The following is a 17,839-nucleotide window of genomic DNA, read 5'->3' as shown; positions in this document are numbered from 1 at the left end:
ACCCCCGATACTTCGTAAGTTGACAACCACTAATCTATCTATCTGAATACTCCTGTCTACTCCTAACTACCTCCTCTGTTCCTCTTCTCGTCTCTTCCTCTCTTCCTCCAGTTTCCTTTGCTCCTCCAGCTCCCGCCTCCGCCTCTCCTCTTCTTCTTTTCTCTTCCTCTCTTCCTCCTCTCGTCTCTTCCTCTCCTCTTCCAGCATTTGCCAATAGAGGAGCCTGGCCTTCCTCCCGCGCCAGTGCTTCTGGAACTGCAGAGCCGAGTGTTGGAGGCGCACAAAGGCAGCCCTCCAGTAGTGAGCCCGGTAGTTCTTCTGAATGATGATAATACTGAGACGGACGGTTTTATAATGCTTCCTGGGAAATAGAAGAACAAATGTAGGGTGTATTACACATAAAATATTGTATAAAGCTGAACCACCAGGCAGATATAAACATAATGCAGCTTTGTATTTGTTTAGAAATAAATGCATTTATATATAGTTAGCACCCAAATCTGCCTTGATATCAGCCTCTCTGTAGAGCAGCACTCGGTGTGGGAGGAGCAGCACAAGGAGCCAATCAGGCTCTGCTGCAGGGCACATGTGCTGACAGAAAATATACCGACAGGAGGAGAGAACAGAGTAAGCTCAGCTAATGACTTATCCATGTGTTGCGGCTCCTTCGTTGTCCAGCTGGGGAGCCAACGACCACTGTATTTCTTAAAGTTACCCTTCAGACAAACAATACGCAGATGAAATACATAAACGGGAGCTTTTTTTTTTTTACCTACCAAAGGATTTGTATTTCTATCCAGTTCAGAGATTTACACTGCTCTTCCATAGAGCACAGCCCTGTCTGGAAGGAACCTGAACTATCTGTGCAGTTTCACTTCTACATACACGTCTCCTCCGTACCCCCACCCCGTGACTGGACAGTGAAAGGAAAAACAGCTGACTGATAGGAGTAAGGAGAGTGACAGAGATGAGCCTATCTTGCATGACAATACGACTGATGCGACTGAAGGGCTCCTTGAAATGCTTCCCCTGCCCCAGTCCGAGGTCTGCTTTAAATGGACTGCAAGAGACTGAACCCAAATCAAATTCAGCTATTTGCACATAAATTTACCATTTAAAAAATACCCTTTTACATGCAAGCAGCGTCAGCACATGCATGTGACCTTGCACAGCAGAGCTCAGACTGGCAGAGAAAGAAGCAGCACAAAGAGCCAAATCAGTTGTTTTGGCAGTGCAAGGGACATGTTGATAGGAGGAAAAAAGCAGGGTGATGGAGAAAGAATTCTTTACTCTGCTGCTTCTCCTTTCACTGGTGAAATCAGGTCTCCTGCCCTGCTATATAGAGCTGTGCAGTGTTTTAGTGCTGTGTAAATCTCAGAACAGGATGGGCAGAGATACAAGTTCAGCTATGAATTGATTTAATCTCAGCTGTCCTTTAAATAGGACTGATGCAAACTAGTGAAGCAGAAAACCTGAATCAACGTGAAAATCTCACCAATCATACTATCAGTTGAAGGTTATAATAAGGATTCATATGGATGCTTTGCTGGGAATACACTACGGCTTTCCTTTAAACACAAACATTACCACCTAGCCCTACATCCTGTCCACTGAGCCCAAATAGCATCAAGGGCTAAAAATAGCAAAACCTCATTTATCACAGTCTATTTCCAATCGCCGTACAACCTCTGACAATGTCCTTCCACCGCTTCCTAAAGAATGTCCCGCTTTTTGTTTTTTAACTCCATAAACAGTGGACACTCTATACTGAATTCTCGAAGATCTGTCAATCAACCAAAACATCTCATGACCACCATCTGTAAGGCATATGCTAGGATCAGGGTTGTGTCTACAGAGCAGAACTTTATTCAAAAACTTGGATATAACTACGGGGGGTATAAAGGCAAAGCCTTCAAAAGCCATAGAGTTCCAATGAACACATTGCCCTTTTCTACTTTTGGTCTAGTTTTCCTGACTCAACCGAAATCCCGGCAGAGTGTGGCCCCTTTGGCACCCCTCTGTTCGACAAAAGTTGACTTTTCAAAATCGACTTTTGTCCGAGAAGCTGATCCAAGAAGCTGATCCAGAAAATATCAGCTATGACTGCAGCCAAACAACTGCAAGGTGGGGAGGCATCAATGGTGTTCAGACTGCAGGTAGAATGGCAAAAAATGATCAGTGAATGGCCAGTTCTAGTGGATAAGCCTCAGAGATAAACCTTAGGCAATCCACTAAACACCTAATCGAAAAACACATATACTTGCCGAAGGATTGCATATCTGCCCATCTTGCCCTGACACAGCACAGCCAGTCTGATGACCTGACTTTTCTCGAATGCAGTGAAACAACAAAAGCCTGGTCACCTTGAAGGAGCAGCAACAGACAGATGATGTCCTTACTCTGCTCTCTCCTCCTAACACTGCATCTCTTTTGTCCGGACATGTGCATGCAGGACATCTGGTTGGCCGTTAGGTGCTGCCCTCCGAGTGCTGCTGTTCAGCAAATTGCAGGAGACTGATACACGGTCAAATTCAGTAATTTTCATTAGATATATCTAAATGGACCCCTGATTCCATGCTCGAATTCATTTTCATCATATAAAACAATATCAATGGAAATTTCTAGGCAGATGTGACCACGGGAAGAGGTGACCCTTACCTGGCGATGTACCCCTGGATGTAAGCCCGGATTACTAAGGCTGCCCTCTTCAGTTCTTGCTCCCGACTCTTCTCCAGCCGCTGCTCCAGCACCTCTTTGAGGAATACCTGTGGGAAAGGAGAGACACCCCCTCAAGTAGGTGATAGGAGCCATAAGACACACGGGTGAAGTCTGCCCCAAACCAAACCAAGTGCCTGTCCAGTGCCAAGTGCATGCAGCCTCCAGCATCAGTCCCGCAGCCAGAACCTCCCAGAGGAGAAGAGGGGGCTGGATGGAGGAGGGGAAGGGGAAAGATCTACAGATAGGAAGGAGAGAATCTGGACAGCTGTATAGGCAGGACATGAGAGAATACACAGATATACAATGTATTGTATACACAGGGACGGAGGATACGGAAATATGAAAGGCCGGTGACTGTACTATATACAGGGCAGGACAAGGCAGGTAACTGTACTATATACACAGGGAGGCAGGCAATAAAATACAGTGCAGGACAAGTCAGATGACTGTACTAGAGACACCAGAAGGAAGGCAATGGAATATACAGTGCAGCAGAGTGCACAGGGCAGAGAGGCAGGCAGCAGAGTGCACAGGGCAGAGAGGCAGTGGAGAGCACACAGGGCAGAGAGGCAGTGGAGAGCACACAGGGCAGAGAGGCAGTGGAGAGCACAGGGCAGAGAGGCAGTGGAGAGCACAGGGCAGAGAGGCAGTGGAGAGCGCAAGGCAGGCAGTGGAGAGCACAAGGCAGGCAGTGGAGAGCACAAGGCCGGCAGTGGAGAGCACAAGGCCGGCAGTGAAGAGCACAGGGCAGAGAAGCAGGTCACTAAAGTGTGTTTTTGGAATGTATAGACAGTGAAATACAAAGGACAGACAGAGAGACACAGGAATACACAGAGGACAGAAGCAGGCCTCTGCTCTGGGTATAACAGAGAGCCCATGGAATATACAGGACAGCTGGGCAGGTCACTGTACTGTACATGTAAAACACTCAGGAAGGAAGGGACACAGGGGAAGGAAGGAAGGGACATGGGACAGAAGAATGTACACACAGGATAGAAAAGACACCAGGATTGGTAAGTGGGACATTCACATAGAAGAGCCCGGCTGGGAGATGAGAGGAAATGGACACATACAGTGCACTGTGTAACAACGGCTAGATTAGAACACAGACAAGAAGAAAAGTACAATATTTGAAGTCTCTGTACAGAAGGAAGCAGACAGTAGCATACAAGTAAATTGCTTGCAGATAATAAACCCCATAAGTACGCAACCTGTTTAAAGCCAGGAGAAGATGCCACCGCTCCGCCGCACACTCCCTCATTACCCGTCAAGAAGCTTTTCTCTCTCTATACTGTACAAGTGATTGCAGCTGTTTTATTTAGTTAAAACATTATGACAAAGAAGCCCCCCTCCTTTGCATTGCCGGCTTCCTTCCAGAAGCTGTTCCTTCCGTTCACAAACAATCGACGGGAGAGAGAGCACATGGAGCAGAGTCACTGAGCTGGCTGGAAGAGAAGGCAGACATGTACACTGCACGCCATGGTCACATCCCTGGCAGGGGGCTGTTGCTGAGCAATCTAAAATGCAAATTGCACTAAAGGAAATAACTGGAGCATGGCAAGTCTACAGGGCCTATTTATTATGCAGAGATGGAATATACTGGAACCCATGGCAATGGATCAGAATTTTGCTTTCATCAATTTAGTATGGTTAGCTTGGTGAAAGGTGGCCTGTGACTGCCTGGTAAGGGTTACTGCACACCACTGCTCTTTACACCTACTCTTCTACAAGTTATTCAGGGTAAGGTATAGAGAACTGGTGGCGACAGAGAGCAGAAAGACAGAAAGCTGGTGGCGACAGAGAGCAGAAAGGCAGAGAGCTGGTGGCGATAGAGAGCAGAAAGAGAGCTGGTCGCAAGAGAGCAGAAAGAGAGAGCTGGTCGCAATAGAGAGCAGAAAGAGAGAGCTGGTCACAATAGAGAGCAAAAAGAGCCAGGATAGAGAACACAAAGAGAAAGCTGACAGTGATAGCAAGCAAGAAGAGTGAGATAGGCATGACATAGAGCAGGAAGAGGGCGCTGATCATGGAAGAGAGAGAGCTGGTCATAGAGCGCAGGAAGAGAGAACTGGCTGGAAGCAGTGGAGGTAGAGAGGATAACAGAGCACCATGATAAAGGACATATATAGTACATACATTGACACACACAGAGTGTATATTATTAAAACATGATAAAATGACTGGACTGAAAGTACAGAACAGGCTGGACTCTTTGGCAGCCCATAGACCTAGACCTGATATGTGGGTGTGAGTTACATATCATCATAATTGTGTTTTTGGTAAAACCTAGTGCAAAGAGCCAAGACTTGCAACCACCAATCAAATTTTAATTTACTGGAGAAAATAAAAGCATATGATTGGTTAATATTGTCATGCTCCATTTCTTCAAAGCTTCTTGCTGCAGTGTTTATACATCGGCTCTTCAGCTCTATCAAGGATAAACTCCGCACAATCAGGGTTAAGATCCAAATTAACTGCAATAACACTCCTCCTCTGTTAATAAAACCTGCGCTTCAATCGAGGCACAAAAATGAGCACAGCAGAGACACTAGGAGCTGCCTGCAACCACGAGCGGAACAAAGAGGCCTTGTTCCGTGTGGCAAGCCGGAGGCAACAGGCTTCTTGATGGCCTCCACAATAGCCTTGTGTGCCTGGTCAGCACTGGCAGCCATCCACCGGCTTCCGACTTGCGCCACCCAAAGAGGGCAAGCTCCATGCGACTCCTCTCTGCTCCCCTCTGTCACACATCTCCAGTGTGATGTCACCCTGCCTGTGCCCCAAACAATCCCCTCCTTCTGTCCATCGCCCACCACCCCACGCCACAGGGAGGAGTATCACGCCAAAACATATCAGTCACGCTGGTTTCCAACATACAACAAAAACGATAGTCTCCGAGAAGGAACAATAGCCATTTCATAACGCTTAGAATATTTAATAGGACGCTTCATTAGAAAAGAATCCACCAAAAAATACTGATCATTCTATTTCCAAAGGAATTGAGCGGCTTACTTTGATAATAAACAGTTTCACTGACTATCATTGTTCCCGTCATTGGTCATGATGAATAATTCAGAAATGCAACTATCTGCAATCATGGATTCATAAAATTAATAAAGGTTCCTAATAATAAATAGTTTCCCATACAATACATGCGTAGCTCTATCGTACTCTACTGCACTTTACAGTGTCCACTTATAGCTAAAGTTTAATCTGCTGTAATATAGGTTGCCTCCCTTGTTTCTCCTTTCTACATCATCAACATGCTAATTAATAAGCTTAAATAAAACCTATTTTAAATCACATGCCTTATTTTAGACCGATGATGTCATCACTGGGTCTCTATGCTTCTTTATACAATGCAGGCAGATCATGGCTGGTGGGAGAGGCCGGCAGGGTGCTGTAAATGGCTTTTGAAAACACCCCAGCACCCTGCCTTCGTACTCTTCCTATGAGCCCTCACCTCTGATGCTAGCATTGGACTGGCTCTTGGGAGAAGTTATGCCAATATTGAAATGTCTTGATGAATGTCAATCTGGAGGACTGACCATTCCCAAGAAGACTGCATTTGAAAGCAGACTTCGCTAGGTAAGGCCCACATATGAAACTGAGCACAAATTCCTGGTTGGCGCCGGCAATGAGTCACTGCCCTTTCTAACACACATGTAGCCAAGTCACAACTCCATGCCAGTACTTTTTCTTCTGGTGAGAGAGTTCTTACGTTATATTGCCAAGAGTTTGTGGACACCTGACCATTACATATGCCTACATGGCTAGAAGTATGTGGACCCCATCCCAGGGAGGGGCTTTAATAATACAACATGCAAAGCATTGCAATGCAAGCTTGTGCCAACAGTTTAGGTGAAGACCCTTTTCTGTTCCAGCATGACTGTGACCCTGTGCACAAAGCCAGTTCCATAAAAGCATTGCGTGGAGGAGCCAGTACCAGCATCAGGTAGAAGGAAGACGCCCCACACACATGGAAAATGTGTAACTATACAGAACAGTTTCTTAAATCCGTTCCCTTACCTTGGTCTTGCCAAGTTGCCACTCCTTCTTGGAGGCATCAAAAGTCTGCAGGAAAACAGCACACTTTGCCTTCACATCTTCTGTACCTTTGATGTTACACAGCAGCATCTTATACCTGTAACAAGATGATCGGTAAACAGGGGCAGTGTACATATAAAAATACAACCAACACAATTCAATCTGACATTTTTATAGTAAATTACATCCACAGATTCCTTTCTACCCAGGAACAAAAATGTAATATTTTGCAGCTTACATTCCTTAGATATGGCGGCAGCATTAGTTTTCTTTTGTTCAGGCTATTTTTCCTTTATTTCCACCTGGTGATCCTGCCAGCAACAGACTTCTGATCCTAAAGTGACACCTCTCACTGTACTGCATCTATGGAGAAGCAGTGTTGTCAGCCTACGACAGGAAGTGTTTTAGGACAATGTAACGCCTCCCCTTCCTCATCCCCATAACATGCTGGAGGTGTTCTGTAATCCATAGAAATTAACTGGGCATCCGACTTTAGTGCAGCAGGGGAATGCTGGAAGCTCACTGGATTGATGGCAGGACCAACAGGTTTTTATATTAAAGTTACAACAGCAGCAGAGTTTAACAAGTTTGAATGGTATATGTAACAAATCAAAAAGGGAGCAAATACAAAAAGTTCAATGTTAGGGTTAACATGCATTTTAATGCACATAAAAAAGTGCATAATAATGTGAATAGGCCATTAATATGGCTGAATCTAAACACATTGAAAGGTAAAGGTGATACATGCTGCCCACAACAGTACGTTTCCACTGGTGACATCACCTGGCCATGAAGTCCTGGTACTGTCTGCGCACAGGGTACCCGGCCCTCCGGATCTTCACAGTCTCCAACATTCCAGAGTACCTCAGTTGGTTCAGGACAATGTCTGGACTGAATTTGCTTGGCAGCTGATAGGAGACAAGAAGAGTCAACACTGAGCCAAATGAATCTACAACTGCAAATAAACCAGAGGCACTATAGCATAGGAATAGTATTCACAAACCTCCCAACTTCCCGAGATGAGAAAGAGGGACACCTTTCAGTACAAAGCATGGAGGTGAAGAACACACCCTGCTACACCCTCATTATGTGGACCATGGGCGCAGAATTTAGCTATATTTAATGCCAGATGTTCTTTATAGTTTGCCCAGCAGTACCTCACTAGCAGGGAACTACCATTTGGAGGGTGGCCTGGTGTAGAAGAGAGGCAGTAAAATGGTATGTGGAACACTCTCTGCATTCTAGCACCCAACATTGAAAGAAACCTCTAGTGATCTCTGCCCAACAATAGAAGTATAGTCCTCATTACAACCCAAACCTACACCTGACCACCAATGCTGGGGGTGTCTTACTACAGCCCAAAACTACACCTGACCACCAATGCTGGGGGTGTCTTACTACAGCCCAAAACTACACCTGACCACCAATGCTGGGGGTGTCTTACTACAGCCCAAAACTACACCTGACCACCAATGCTGGGGGTTTCCTTCTACAGCCCAAACCTACAACTGACCACCAATGCTGGGGGTGTCTTACTACAGCCCAAACTTACAACTGACCACCAATGCTGGGGGTGTCCTACTACAGCCCAAACCTACACCTGATCACCAATGTTGGGGGGTGTCTTACTATAGTCAAAACCTACAACTGACCACCAATGCTGGGGGTGTCTTATAACAGCCCAAGCCTGTCAATGAGCACCAATGCTGGAGGAGTTTCCTATTATTACCCAAGCCTTCAACTGACCACCAATGAAGGGGGGCATTATTGTGGCCACCAACACTAATGCAGGGGGTTACCATTAATACCACTGGCACCAAGCCTGGGACTTATTTTACTTGCACACTACAAGCCATGCACTGTAAAGCAAAACCCACTTTATTTGCCATGCTCCCAAGTGTTCGGCGAGCAGTGCACTATGCATGCCGCATTTCTCTTGTTGATCTTTTCAAGGTGCCCTCCTAATAACTTTGTCATGTTGGCAACTACTCGGGAGATTTTCTGAGCTCATGCATGTCAGGCAGACTGATCTTCTAAGTTTACCATTTCTGCATAAAGTTGCAACCACCCTCCACTAGCCAGTTCGGCTCCCATCCCCAGCGTGCACGACGTTTAATGTCATGATTATTACTGAAAATAATTTTGCTGTATGTGGGTGTGCTTGGGTGCCAAAAAAAATAATAATTAAAAAAAAAAAATTGGAGTTGAAAAATGCTGGGGCTCTGGCTGTAAAAGCAATCATTGTGAATTTATCTTTAGGCTTTGAGCGGTCTACCCACCAAAACCCATCGCTACCCATATTTTCAAATAGGATAAATCAGATGTATGGAGGAGCCGAGGCTTCAGGACTTTACAGGACCGTCCTTACCTTCTCTGTGTTGGGTTTAATGCAGCGGATGAAGAAAGGGTTTGAAGTACTGAGCATCGCCATGAGGGAATGGAGGGATTCCTAAATACACAGAAGAGACAGATGAAAGTCTTGATGTCAATATAATCTCCAATACAACTAAAATACAACAGCTGCAGAAGCCGCAGGTTAAGTTTTTATATCTTCAGAACACAGGTCTAGTCCTATAACTGGGCAAACCAAGGATGCCAATGGTTAAAATGAACACTTCACATGACTTGTCAATATTATTAAAGCATTATTTTGTGTAAATATAAAGTATCTCTTACTTCCCATGAATACAAAATAACTGCTCCGGGGCTCATGCGAGTTAAAGCCTAAGCAAAGACCCCATGGGCTCTGGCCATAAGGAGCACTGGGGGGTTCCATGGTTTTGGAGACAGAGTTTATGGTTTCTAACTAATCTACTTGGTAGTGCAAAAAAAGTGTAAAAAGCAAATATGGCTGTGCTCATGTATATAGAACAACATACTGGAAAAACAATTAACACATTTACAATTGTTTACATTAAAGCGACTGTTGCTGCAAAAAAAACAATCAAAAAGTTCCCGTAAACGGAGATACTTTGTATTTGCCCATCTTGGTGACCACTCGCAGAATCTTAGCTCCACAGTTGAGCAAATCCACCCAAAGGATTTTCAAAGCCAAGAATTCCGGGTTTTCCGGCTTCTCCCATCGTGCTTTGTGGTTGCTTCTGTCGGTACTTGTGCCCCGTAGTGACAGAACAGCTGGCAGTAACAACCATAGAGTGTGGTGGGGGACTCGGGCATCTGATGCAACCAACAGAATCAATGCTGAAGTGAATTTAGAACCCCCAGAACTGTAAAGTCAATTGAAAAAAGTGAGACAGAGAATTATCATTACTTACCCTGAACTGAGAACTGACTGTGGGTTTCTTCTTCAGCGTCCCCATCTTTAGAGTCTCCCCTCCAGATCTGCTGGAGACCTTCTCAAACAGATCATAGATAAAGTCCAATCTGAGCAAGATAAATAAAATAGATTAGGGCTGTGGAAATTAAAGATTAATTTCTCGATTAATCGTTAAACTTTTTGATCGATTAAAATTATTTTGATCGCTAATGAAAACACTCACCTCTCCACCGGGAGTACCGTCGGCGATCCGGTGACGTCACGGACATCGACGTCACTGGGGGGAGTCAGGTGACGTCGATGTTCGTGACGTCACCGGACTCCTCCCCCCTTCGTTAGCCAACGGAGCCACTTGGGCCGGTGAGTTGCCCAAGAAACTTTCTGCACGAGCATGAACTAGGATCACACTAATCCAGCACGTTATTATTCTGAGTTGCCCCACTCAAGCGGCGGCCATATTGAGTGGGGCACGTGAGATTAATAACGTGCTGGATTAGTGTGATCCTAGTTAATTTTATTACTTCATTGCTGTGCTGTATGTGTATAGGCCAATGTAGTTGGATCTGTATGTGCGTTATAATTAATCAAAATGTAATCGATTAAAAAAAAATTGATTAATCGAACAGGAAAATTTTAATCATTACCAGCCCTAAAATAGATGTATTACATGTGACTTCCTGGCATACACACGTGCCATGTGTAAATACATTTCCCCATGTACAGTACCTACCTGCTGTCTCTAAGCATGTTCAAGATATCATCCCGGAAAGTGTCCCTGTTCTTCTCCAGGAAACCCTTCACAACATACATGACCTGGAGAGGTAGGACAGATCTCATTATATGACCAGCTTAATTTTCTTATTTCACAGCCCTTCACCAGAAATGTTGGACCTCACCACATCCTCTGCCCCAGTCAAGCTTACAGTCTAAAGCTGACCACACACATTGCACCAAAGTAACACATTTAAGAGGCACTTGAGTTTCTGTGCTCACAGACGCAGGAAAACTTGCACACGATTTGCTGCTGCTGCTGATTACAACTCCAGCCCTAATGGAGGACTCTTCATCAAATCATATAGAGATCCTTTTGATTGTAGTATCTTTTGAGTCCAATCAAACCATCTTTCCATCCTAAGCCCTGAAGGTAGAATGCTGTTGCCCCAGAAACAGGTTTGCTGTTTTTCGTTTGACTTATTGGTCAGAAATAAAGGAAGCCAAACCAAAACGGTGCCTTTACTTGTTCACAATTCAATCAAAACTATTTTTAATGACACATGTAAGAGAAATGAGCTTGATGCATGCAATGGTATCAATGTGTGTTATCCAGGCAGCTATATCTGCTTATCACAAAAGTCACAATGGTTGTGCTTTACTGCTCCATTTCGCAATACATTTAAGTGTTTTGTTATATCTGTGCAAAAAGTTCCAGTCGATCCTGCTGGAAAGCTTGTTAGCCGATAACTTCCTGTGAGCGCTGCCTGTGCTGCACTCTTATCAACTAAATTGTTCCCAGCTATCTCTGAGGACTACAGAATGGGTTATGTAGTCCTGTCCTAGGATGACAAAGCTGCTTCTCCAGAGATACAGTACAGTGAGTGAGTGTTGTCACTCTCGGACAGGAAGTGTTACTAGCAGGTTTACCAGGTGAAAAAAAAAAACAAGTGCAGCCATCACATCTAAGGATCAGTAAGCGGTAATATACATTCATTTTTTTTTATCTTGAGTCCAGATATGCTTTACATGCGAAAAAGTTTGGGGCATTTCATTCAAATAAAAGCATTACACAGCACACAACACATAGGAAGCAATCTGCAAGTGGTTCATGAAGTATGACACACAGGACTTGAGTTTAGGAAAATCATTTCATCTTACCTCCCCCGCATAGTGCTTGATTCCAAACTGGTTTTCGGTCACTCGTGGCTTCACGTAGTGGGGGTTATTCTGGGACACAAAGAAAACATCTGTGTTAAATTGTAGCCGGCGGGGACACTGACATGAGGCTTACTGCAGAGGAAACTGCAGAGTGTAGCCAACCATCCCCGGGGGGATCCATGTCCAACTTGTCCAATGTCAGATGACTGACTGCATGCGATTCATTGAAGTTAAAGTAAACCTTCAGCTTCTATAAGAAGCAATTAAAAAAATCCCCTCCAGGGAAACTATATGCATTGCAACAACTTTAAGGGCCCGATCATACTTATGCACTACAGGGTGGTAATCCAAGGTAGAAGGAGATCTCTGTACATTGAGAACAATATCCATAAATCTTGCAGCACTCCTTACTGGATATCCCCAAAGAAATATAATGGGTGCTCGTAATGACTGCGGATGGCGCCGCTCACACTGAAACTACAATGTCACCAGCACGAGAGCTTCCAAATTAGTGCAAATCCATTTTATTGATAGAGGTCTCTCAAATGTCAAGCGTTTTCGGGGCCCCTTCATCCGGCTCAGAGATGACAGCATGATGGCATCTCTGAGCTTGATGAAGGGGACCCTTCACGTCAAGTCAAGTGCTTGACATTTGAGAGACATCAATAAAATGGATTTGCACTTATTTGGAAGCTCTCGTGCTGGTGACATCCTTATTATAGTCTCTGTACAATGAGGGGACATCCCCTCCTAGGTAGTCGTCATCAAAACAGGTTCCCCCATTACAAGAGTTGGCTTTCCCATCAGCTTCTGTACCGAGACATTGGTCACCTAGACTAATTATGAGAGTCTCCTCAGCATGGACACCGGCAGCGATATAAACCTGACAGGGCTCCTAATCATTCCACTTTCAATTTAAAAACTTTAAGAACAAACGTTTTGTCTTCATATACACATTTAATGCAGCATTAGCAGCGCTAACGTAAAAATGGGCCAAACAAATTTTACAGTAAATTCTTAGCCATCTGTTCTGGAGACACAGGCAGATCATGCCAGTGACTTGCTGATGAGTGTGGAAGGATTGACCCATTATGATCACCCCCAGTGTTATAACAGGGAATATAGCATTATACCGGCATACCCTTAGGCATGCAGCACCTTTGTGAATATCATCTTACCCAAATATGAAATTCTTAGGGCAGGACGGTGCTGGGGATTTGACTTTACAAACACTTTTATTTAAGGTAACAAATACATTTCATTAAAATTTAAGAAAACTGGAAAATGCTGGTCATGTTTGTATCCACTAGACAGTTGTAAACATACATAAGAGAAATGATGGACATACAAGGTATCAATAACAGAAATGTATCAATAACAGAAACTCACGTTGTGTTGGTTATTGAGTTTCTCAAGCAAAGTGAAATCTGTGCCTTTAGGGAAACGACTCTCTTCATTGATCAGAGCCAACAAACCGAGTTTCTACAAACAAAAGAAAGGATAATAATAATATTACATTAAAAAATCCCAGGCAATAAGATAAACCTGAACTGCTTAGGAGTTAAAAACCCAAACCTTCTGCACAGCAGTAAAATATTTCACAATTTTCCAAATACATATTTTCATACATCAAATTTAATAAATAATTTACATACAGATCTTCATGGATAGGCACTTTATAAACATCTATATAATAGAAAATATATAAAGTATTGATAGATTTGGTATTTCACCTTAAAAGCAACCCTGTCCTTTTCCAATGGACAAAAACTACTGCCAAATATGAACTATCCAGCTTATAAAGGTGCATCGGTATAATTGGTATAACCCCATTGGGTTTCCTAATCATGCCTCTCTGGAAGGATAGGGGTCTGTATTTGAGGGACTATGAAATTTTCTTGATGTGGAGACATGCAGGGTTATTCACAGAAGGGTGAAGAGTTTGGAGAAGTGAACAATCTAGGCCAAAATAGCTGATTAATAAAAATTCTCAAATTCAGCTTACTTTCCAGTTCAGCTATTTTTTCCTAGATTGTTCCCTTCTTCTGCCTACTCCAAACGCTTCACCCTTTTGTGAATAACCCTGATAGTATCTACTCTGGATGACCTCATTTACATTTTGGATACACCCACTCTTGGGGAGGATATGTCTCTCCAAATCTGCATAAAAGCAACACCACTGCATAGTCTTCCTAGGTTGTTCATGGAAGACTCACTAAGGGCCCATTCAGATCTATGCAGGCTATGAGGTTCACTAAGGCGTGTTATGCCATCCATCAAGGTGCTTTGTTTTAAAGCAACCTATTTGTTTAAATGTGGTAACGCAGATGTTACAACACATAGATGTGAATGAGCCCTGAAGGAAAGCAATGATTTCGGTTACACCGGTTACTGATTAAAATTGTCATTCCGAGCTTTTGATAATCTCCACTAAAGTAAACCTGTTTCATGTGAAATACTGGGACTGCCATTTATGTTCTCTTTTCTGAAAATGGTAGTTGCCTGGCTGTTATGCTGTAACTGTAGCTTCAATATGTTCTAAACACTGACCCAGGTATGCAGTTCTAGACAGTTGAGGTAAAAAAAAAAAGTCCTTATCCGGATCCTTTTTCCCGGTCTTAATGTGAACCTTCAGGTTTCCTTTGAAGGGCTCACCTTTTCGACTAGATCCAAACATTCCGCATTGTCCATCCAGTTTATGGCTTCCCAGTTGATGCCTTCCCTATCAGAGAGGAAGAGAAAATTAAATGATTTTACATACAATGTCAGTCCCAATACTATATCACATGTGGTTTAAGATCGAGACAGTAATACATTTTCCCAAAATCCTCTGCTCTGACACCATTGTTCCTACCTGTTATATTCCAGCTGCTCCAATGAAAATATGTGTTTGTTGAAATATTCCTGAAGCTTCTCATTGGCGTAATTAATGTTGAACTGCTCAAAACGATTCACCTTGAAGGAAAAAAAAAAAGAACAGGCTTTTTTAAAAACGTATAAAGGCGCGTAAAACCCTAACAATGAACGCCTGGTATTTGGTCCCTTTTGGTCTGTTAAACTGTTGAGAGTTTTGTTATATTTGTTTCTTAAGTGCAAAGAAATACCCATTGATCCTGCCAGAAATCTTGTCAGCTGATAACTTCCTGAGCTGAACTCTATTTACATTGTTCCCAGTTATCTTTCAGGACTACAGACCCCACCGCTTCATGCTATGGAGAAGAGGAAACGGCGAGGGCGTTGTTGCAGTCTTGTCCTATGGTTACAACACTGCTTCTCTATAGATACGGTATGGTTATCGTGGTCACCCTGGGGCATGTAGTATGTTACTGGCAGAATCACCAATTAAAAATAGATATTTTAATTCTATAGATCTATACATATATTTTAGGGCTGTGGAAATTAAAGATTAATTTCTCGATTAAGTGTTAAACTTTTTGATCGATTCAAATTATTTTGATTGCTAATGAAAACACTCACCTCTCCACCGGCTTCCGGGAGTCCCGTCGGTGATCCGGTGATGTCACGGACATTGACGTCACCGGACTCCTTCCACCCTTCCCCAAATGGCTCTGTCGGCTAACGAAGGGAAGGGGGGGAGGAGTCCGGTGTCGATGCCCGTGACGTCACCGGACTCCTCCCCCCTTCGTTAGCCAACCGAGCCACTTGGGCCGGTGAGTTTGCCCAAGAAACTTTCTGCATGAGCGCCAGCCAAGGCATTGGCCTATACACATACAGCACAGCAATATAGTAATAAAATAAACTAGGATCACACTAATCCAGCACGTTATTATTCTGAGTTGCCCCACTCAAGCGGCGGCCATATTGATATACACACACACACACACACACACACACACACACACACAGGGTGCCGTTAGGACAGGGGATTCCCAGAGTATCGTGGATTTACAAAACAGAAGACACAGTCACAGATGCTTCCTTTCAGACACCCTGTCCCTTACTGAAATCTGATAACCAACTGAATAGGATAGAGGAGGAAGAGTCAGTATTTTAGCATAACGCATATCATTTCAGCAGGCACTCCATCAATGAGAAGTTGTGTCACACCTGAAAATTCTCGAAACCAAAAATGTCCAAAATTCCGACAGACTTGAAGTTCTCCTTCCCGCGGACACGAGCATTTATCTTTCCGAGCAGCCAGGAAAAGCACTGAGCGTAGAGCGCCATGGCCAGAGAGTCACGGGAGTCTGTAGCCTGAATCAGATCAAAAACATGGGAGAGAGTTGGGAAAGAAGAAACCTTGACAATTATAGGGAGTTGTAATGAGTAAAGAGATCTCTGGATTGTAAGCGGTCACATCACACACATTATGAAGCGTAGCACATGTCAGTACAGATCAGGGGTAAGCAACCTCAGAAATTATTTATACCAACATGGCTCTGGCAGTCATGCCTGTGAGGGTCTAGCAATGCCTCATGGGACTTAATCCCACAACAGCTGGATGGCCAAGGTTGCCTATCCCTAGTATTGAAGGACATCCACGCTCAAGCAGTTAGGTCAGTAGATTTTTAACTGCAGAATCCTTTTGTACAGCAGCCAATTCTTCCTTCCATTATTGTTCCTCATGTTTCATAGCTGCTTAGCATTTAAAGATTAATTTAGAATTCTGTGAATTTTAAAGTAGATCTACAGCCAAAACTATTTGTCATTTTGGATAGTGGGGGAGAGTTAAAACCGCTATCAGCTTTGTTTTTTTTTTGCCATCTATGTCTTGTTAAGGAGGTTTTCCCTCACTTCCTGTCCTGTAGACTCAACGGGAAGTGAGGAGATATCTTTCCAATGTAAGGCAAATTCCTTCTTAAAGAGTTTTCATGTGAACAAGTGTCCTCGCTGGAAGACTTCTCCTCCATTCCTGTTCTGGTGGTTACTCAAAATTATGTTTTTAGTTCCTGGTCATTCGCGTGATCAGGAAATTGGAGAGTGTGAATCTCTCTAACGGGGGCACACAAAGCAATAAAAACCTGGATTGGGGTTATCGCCCCGTCACCCCTCTATCCAAATCTAAAAAAAAGGGCTTTGCCTTTAGTTACACTTTGAACACTCCAACTGAATGATGAAAGACCTCACCTGCTCCACTGTGAGAGGAGACAGGATCTCTTCACCCCGGAGGATCATGGATCTCTGTGTCAGCACCTCGGACAGCTGAAAGGAGTCCAAACCCAACAGATCGGCCACGTCGCTCAAGACTGTAAAAAGATACAAAAACAAAAAAAAGAAACAAAATGAAACAATCATTGCTCATAAAATGCTTGCCTTAACACACACTCTTAGGGTTTATGTGTTGATAAAGAATAGCAAGGAGCTGAAAAAACGGCCAATCGCACTTTCCAACAAAGCCAGCATCTTCTGCTCTTCCAGAGATTAAATGGTTACTCCATGTATTGGGTGCATTCTTCCGCTTAGCTTTGGTATGGTGAACACCACATTGCGCACCCAGAAGTTAGGCATCAATGCATGTCAATCAACAGCAGCCAAGGGCATTCCCCACTCTGCCTCCATCACGGGGTGGGATGCAGATGACATCATCAACCTTATATGGCCACATGGCCATATTCGGTCAATATCATTGGGCAAATATGTCCATGTGGCCAATGATGTTGAAAACATCCTGTTCCTTTATTTTACATATGGCTGCAGGGTGAGGGATACCCTGGCCGCAGCTAATTAGGCATGTACTGACGCCTAACTTCCATTTTCACTTGAGTTTGCACTAAACCTGAGCTTATCCCTATTCATGAGGAGGAGGAGGAGGAGAGAACAAGTAGGCATGGAAAGGACCCATTTATATTTCTGTTGCTAAAAATCAGCTGATATGTGGACTAGTATTTGGGAAATTACTAAATCCTGCTCGCAGAATGTCTAGGGCCTAGAAACTAATTATAAAGTACTTTATAGATGGTACCTAATGCT

The 17,839-nt window shown here is 43.7% G+C and overlaps 1 protein-coding gene across 1 annotated transcript in view; it reads right to left on the bottom strand.

Annotated features, from left to right (window-relative positions):
- Nucleotides 1-17,115, bottom strand: part of LOC108802877 (unconventional myosin-X-like) — a gene marked incomplete at its 5' end in the record, with an annotated part of 40,776 nt that extends 23,661 nt beyond the window's left edge. The window contains 13 exons of the mRNA XM_018574730.1: nucleotides 71-361; nucleotides 2,659-2,765; nucleotides 6,742-6,856; nucleotides 7,543-7,667; nucleotides 9,128-9,208; nucleotides 10,035-10,143; nucleotides 10,767-10,849; nucleotides 11,909-11,977; nucleotides 13,298-13,390; nucleotides 14,564-14,630; nucleotides 14,763-14,863; nucleotides 15,977-16,123; nucleotides 16,997-17,115. Coding sequence (XP_018430232.1) covers nucleotides 71-361; nucleotides 2,659-2,765; nucleotides 6,742-6,856; nucleotides 7,543-7,667; nucleotides 9,128-9,208; nucleotides 10,035-10,143; nucleotides 10,767-10,849; nucleotides 11,909-11,977; nucleotides 13,298-13,390; nucleotides 14,564-14,630; nucleotides 14,763-14,863; nucleotides 15,977-16,123; nucleotides 16,997-17,115 — 1,507 coding nt within the window. The remainder of the gene's footprint in view (nucleotides 1-70; nucleotides 362-2,658; nucleotides 2,766-6,741; nucleotides 6,857-7,542; nucleotides 7,668-9,127; nucleotides 9,209-10,034; nucleotides 10,144-10,766; nucleotides 10,850-11,908; nucleotides 11,978-13,297; nucleotides 13,391-14,563; nucleotides 14,631-14,762; nucleotides 14,864-15,976; nucleotides 16,124-16,996) is intronic.
- Between the last annotated feature and the right edge of the window lie 724 nt (nucleotides 17,116-17,839).

The sequence above is a fragment of the Nanorana parkeri genome, unplaced genomic scaffold (genome assembly GCF_000935625.1).
Source record: "Nanorana parkeri isolate BGI_ZX_2015 unplaced genomic scaffold, ASM93562v1 scaffold3195, whole genome shotgun sequence".
Classification (NCBI taxonomy): domain Eukaryota; kingdom Metazoa; phylum Chordata; class Amphibia; order Anura; family Dicroglossidae; genus Nanorana; species Nanorana parkeri.
The sequence above is the reverse complement of the archived record's forward strand: the minus strand, read 5'-3'. Positions and strand labels throughout refer to the sequence as shown.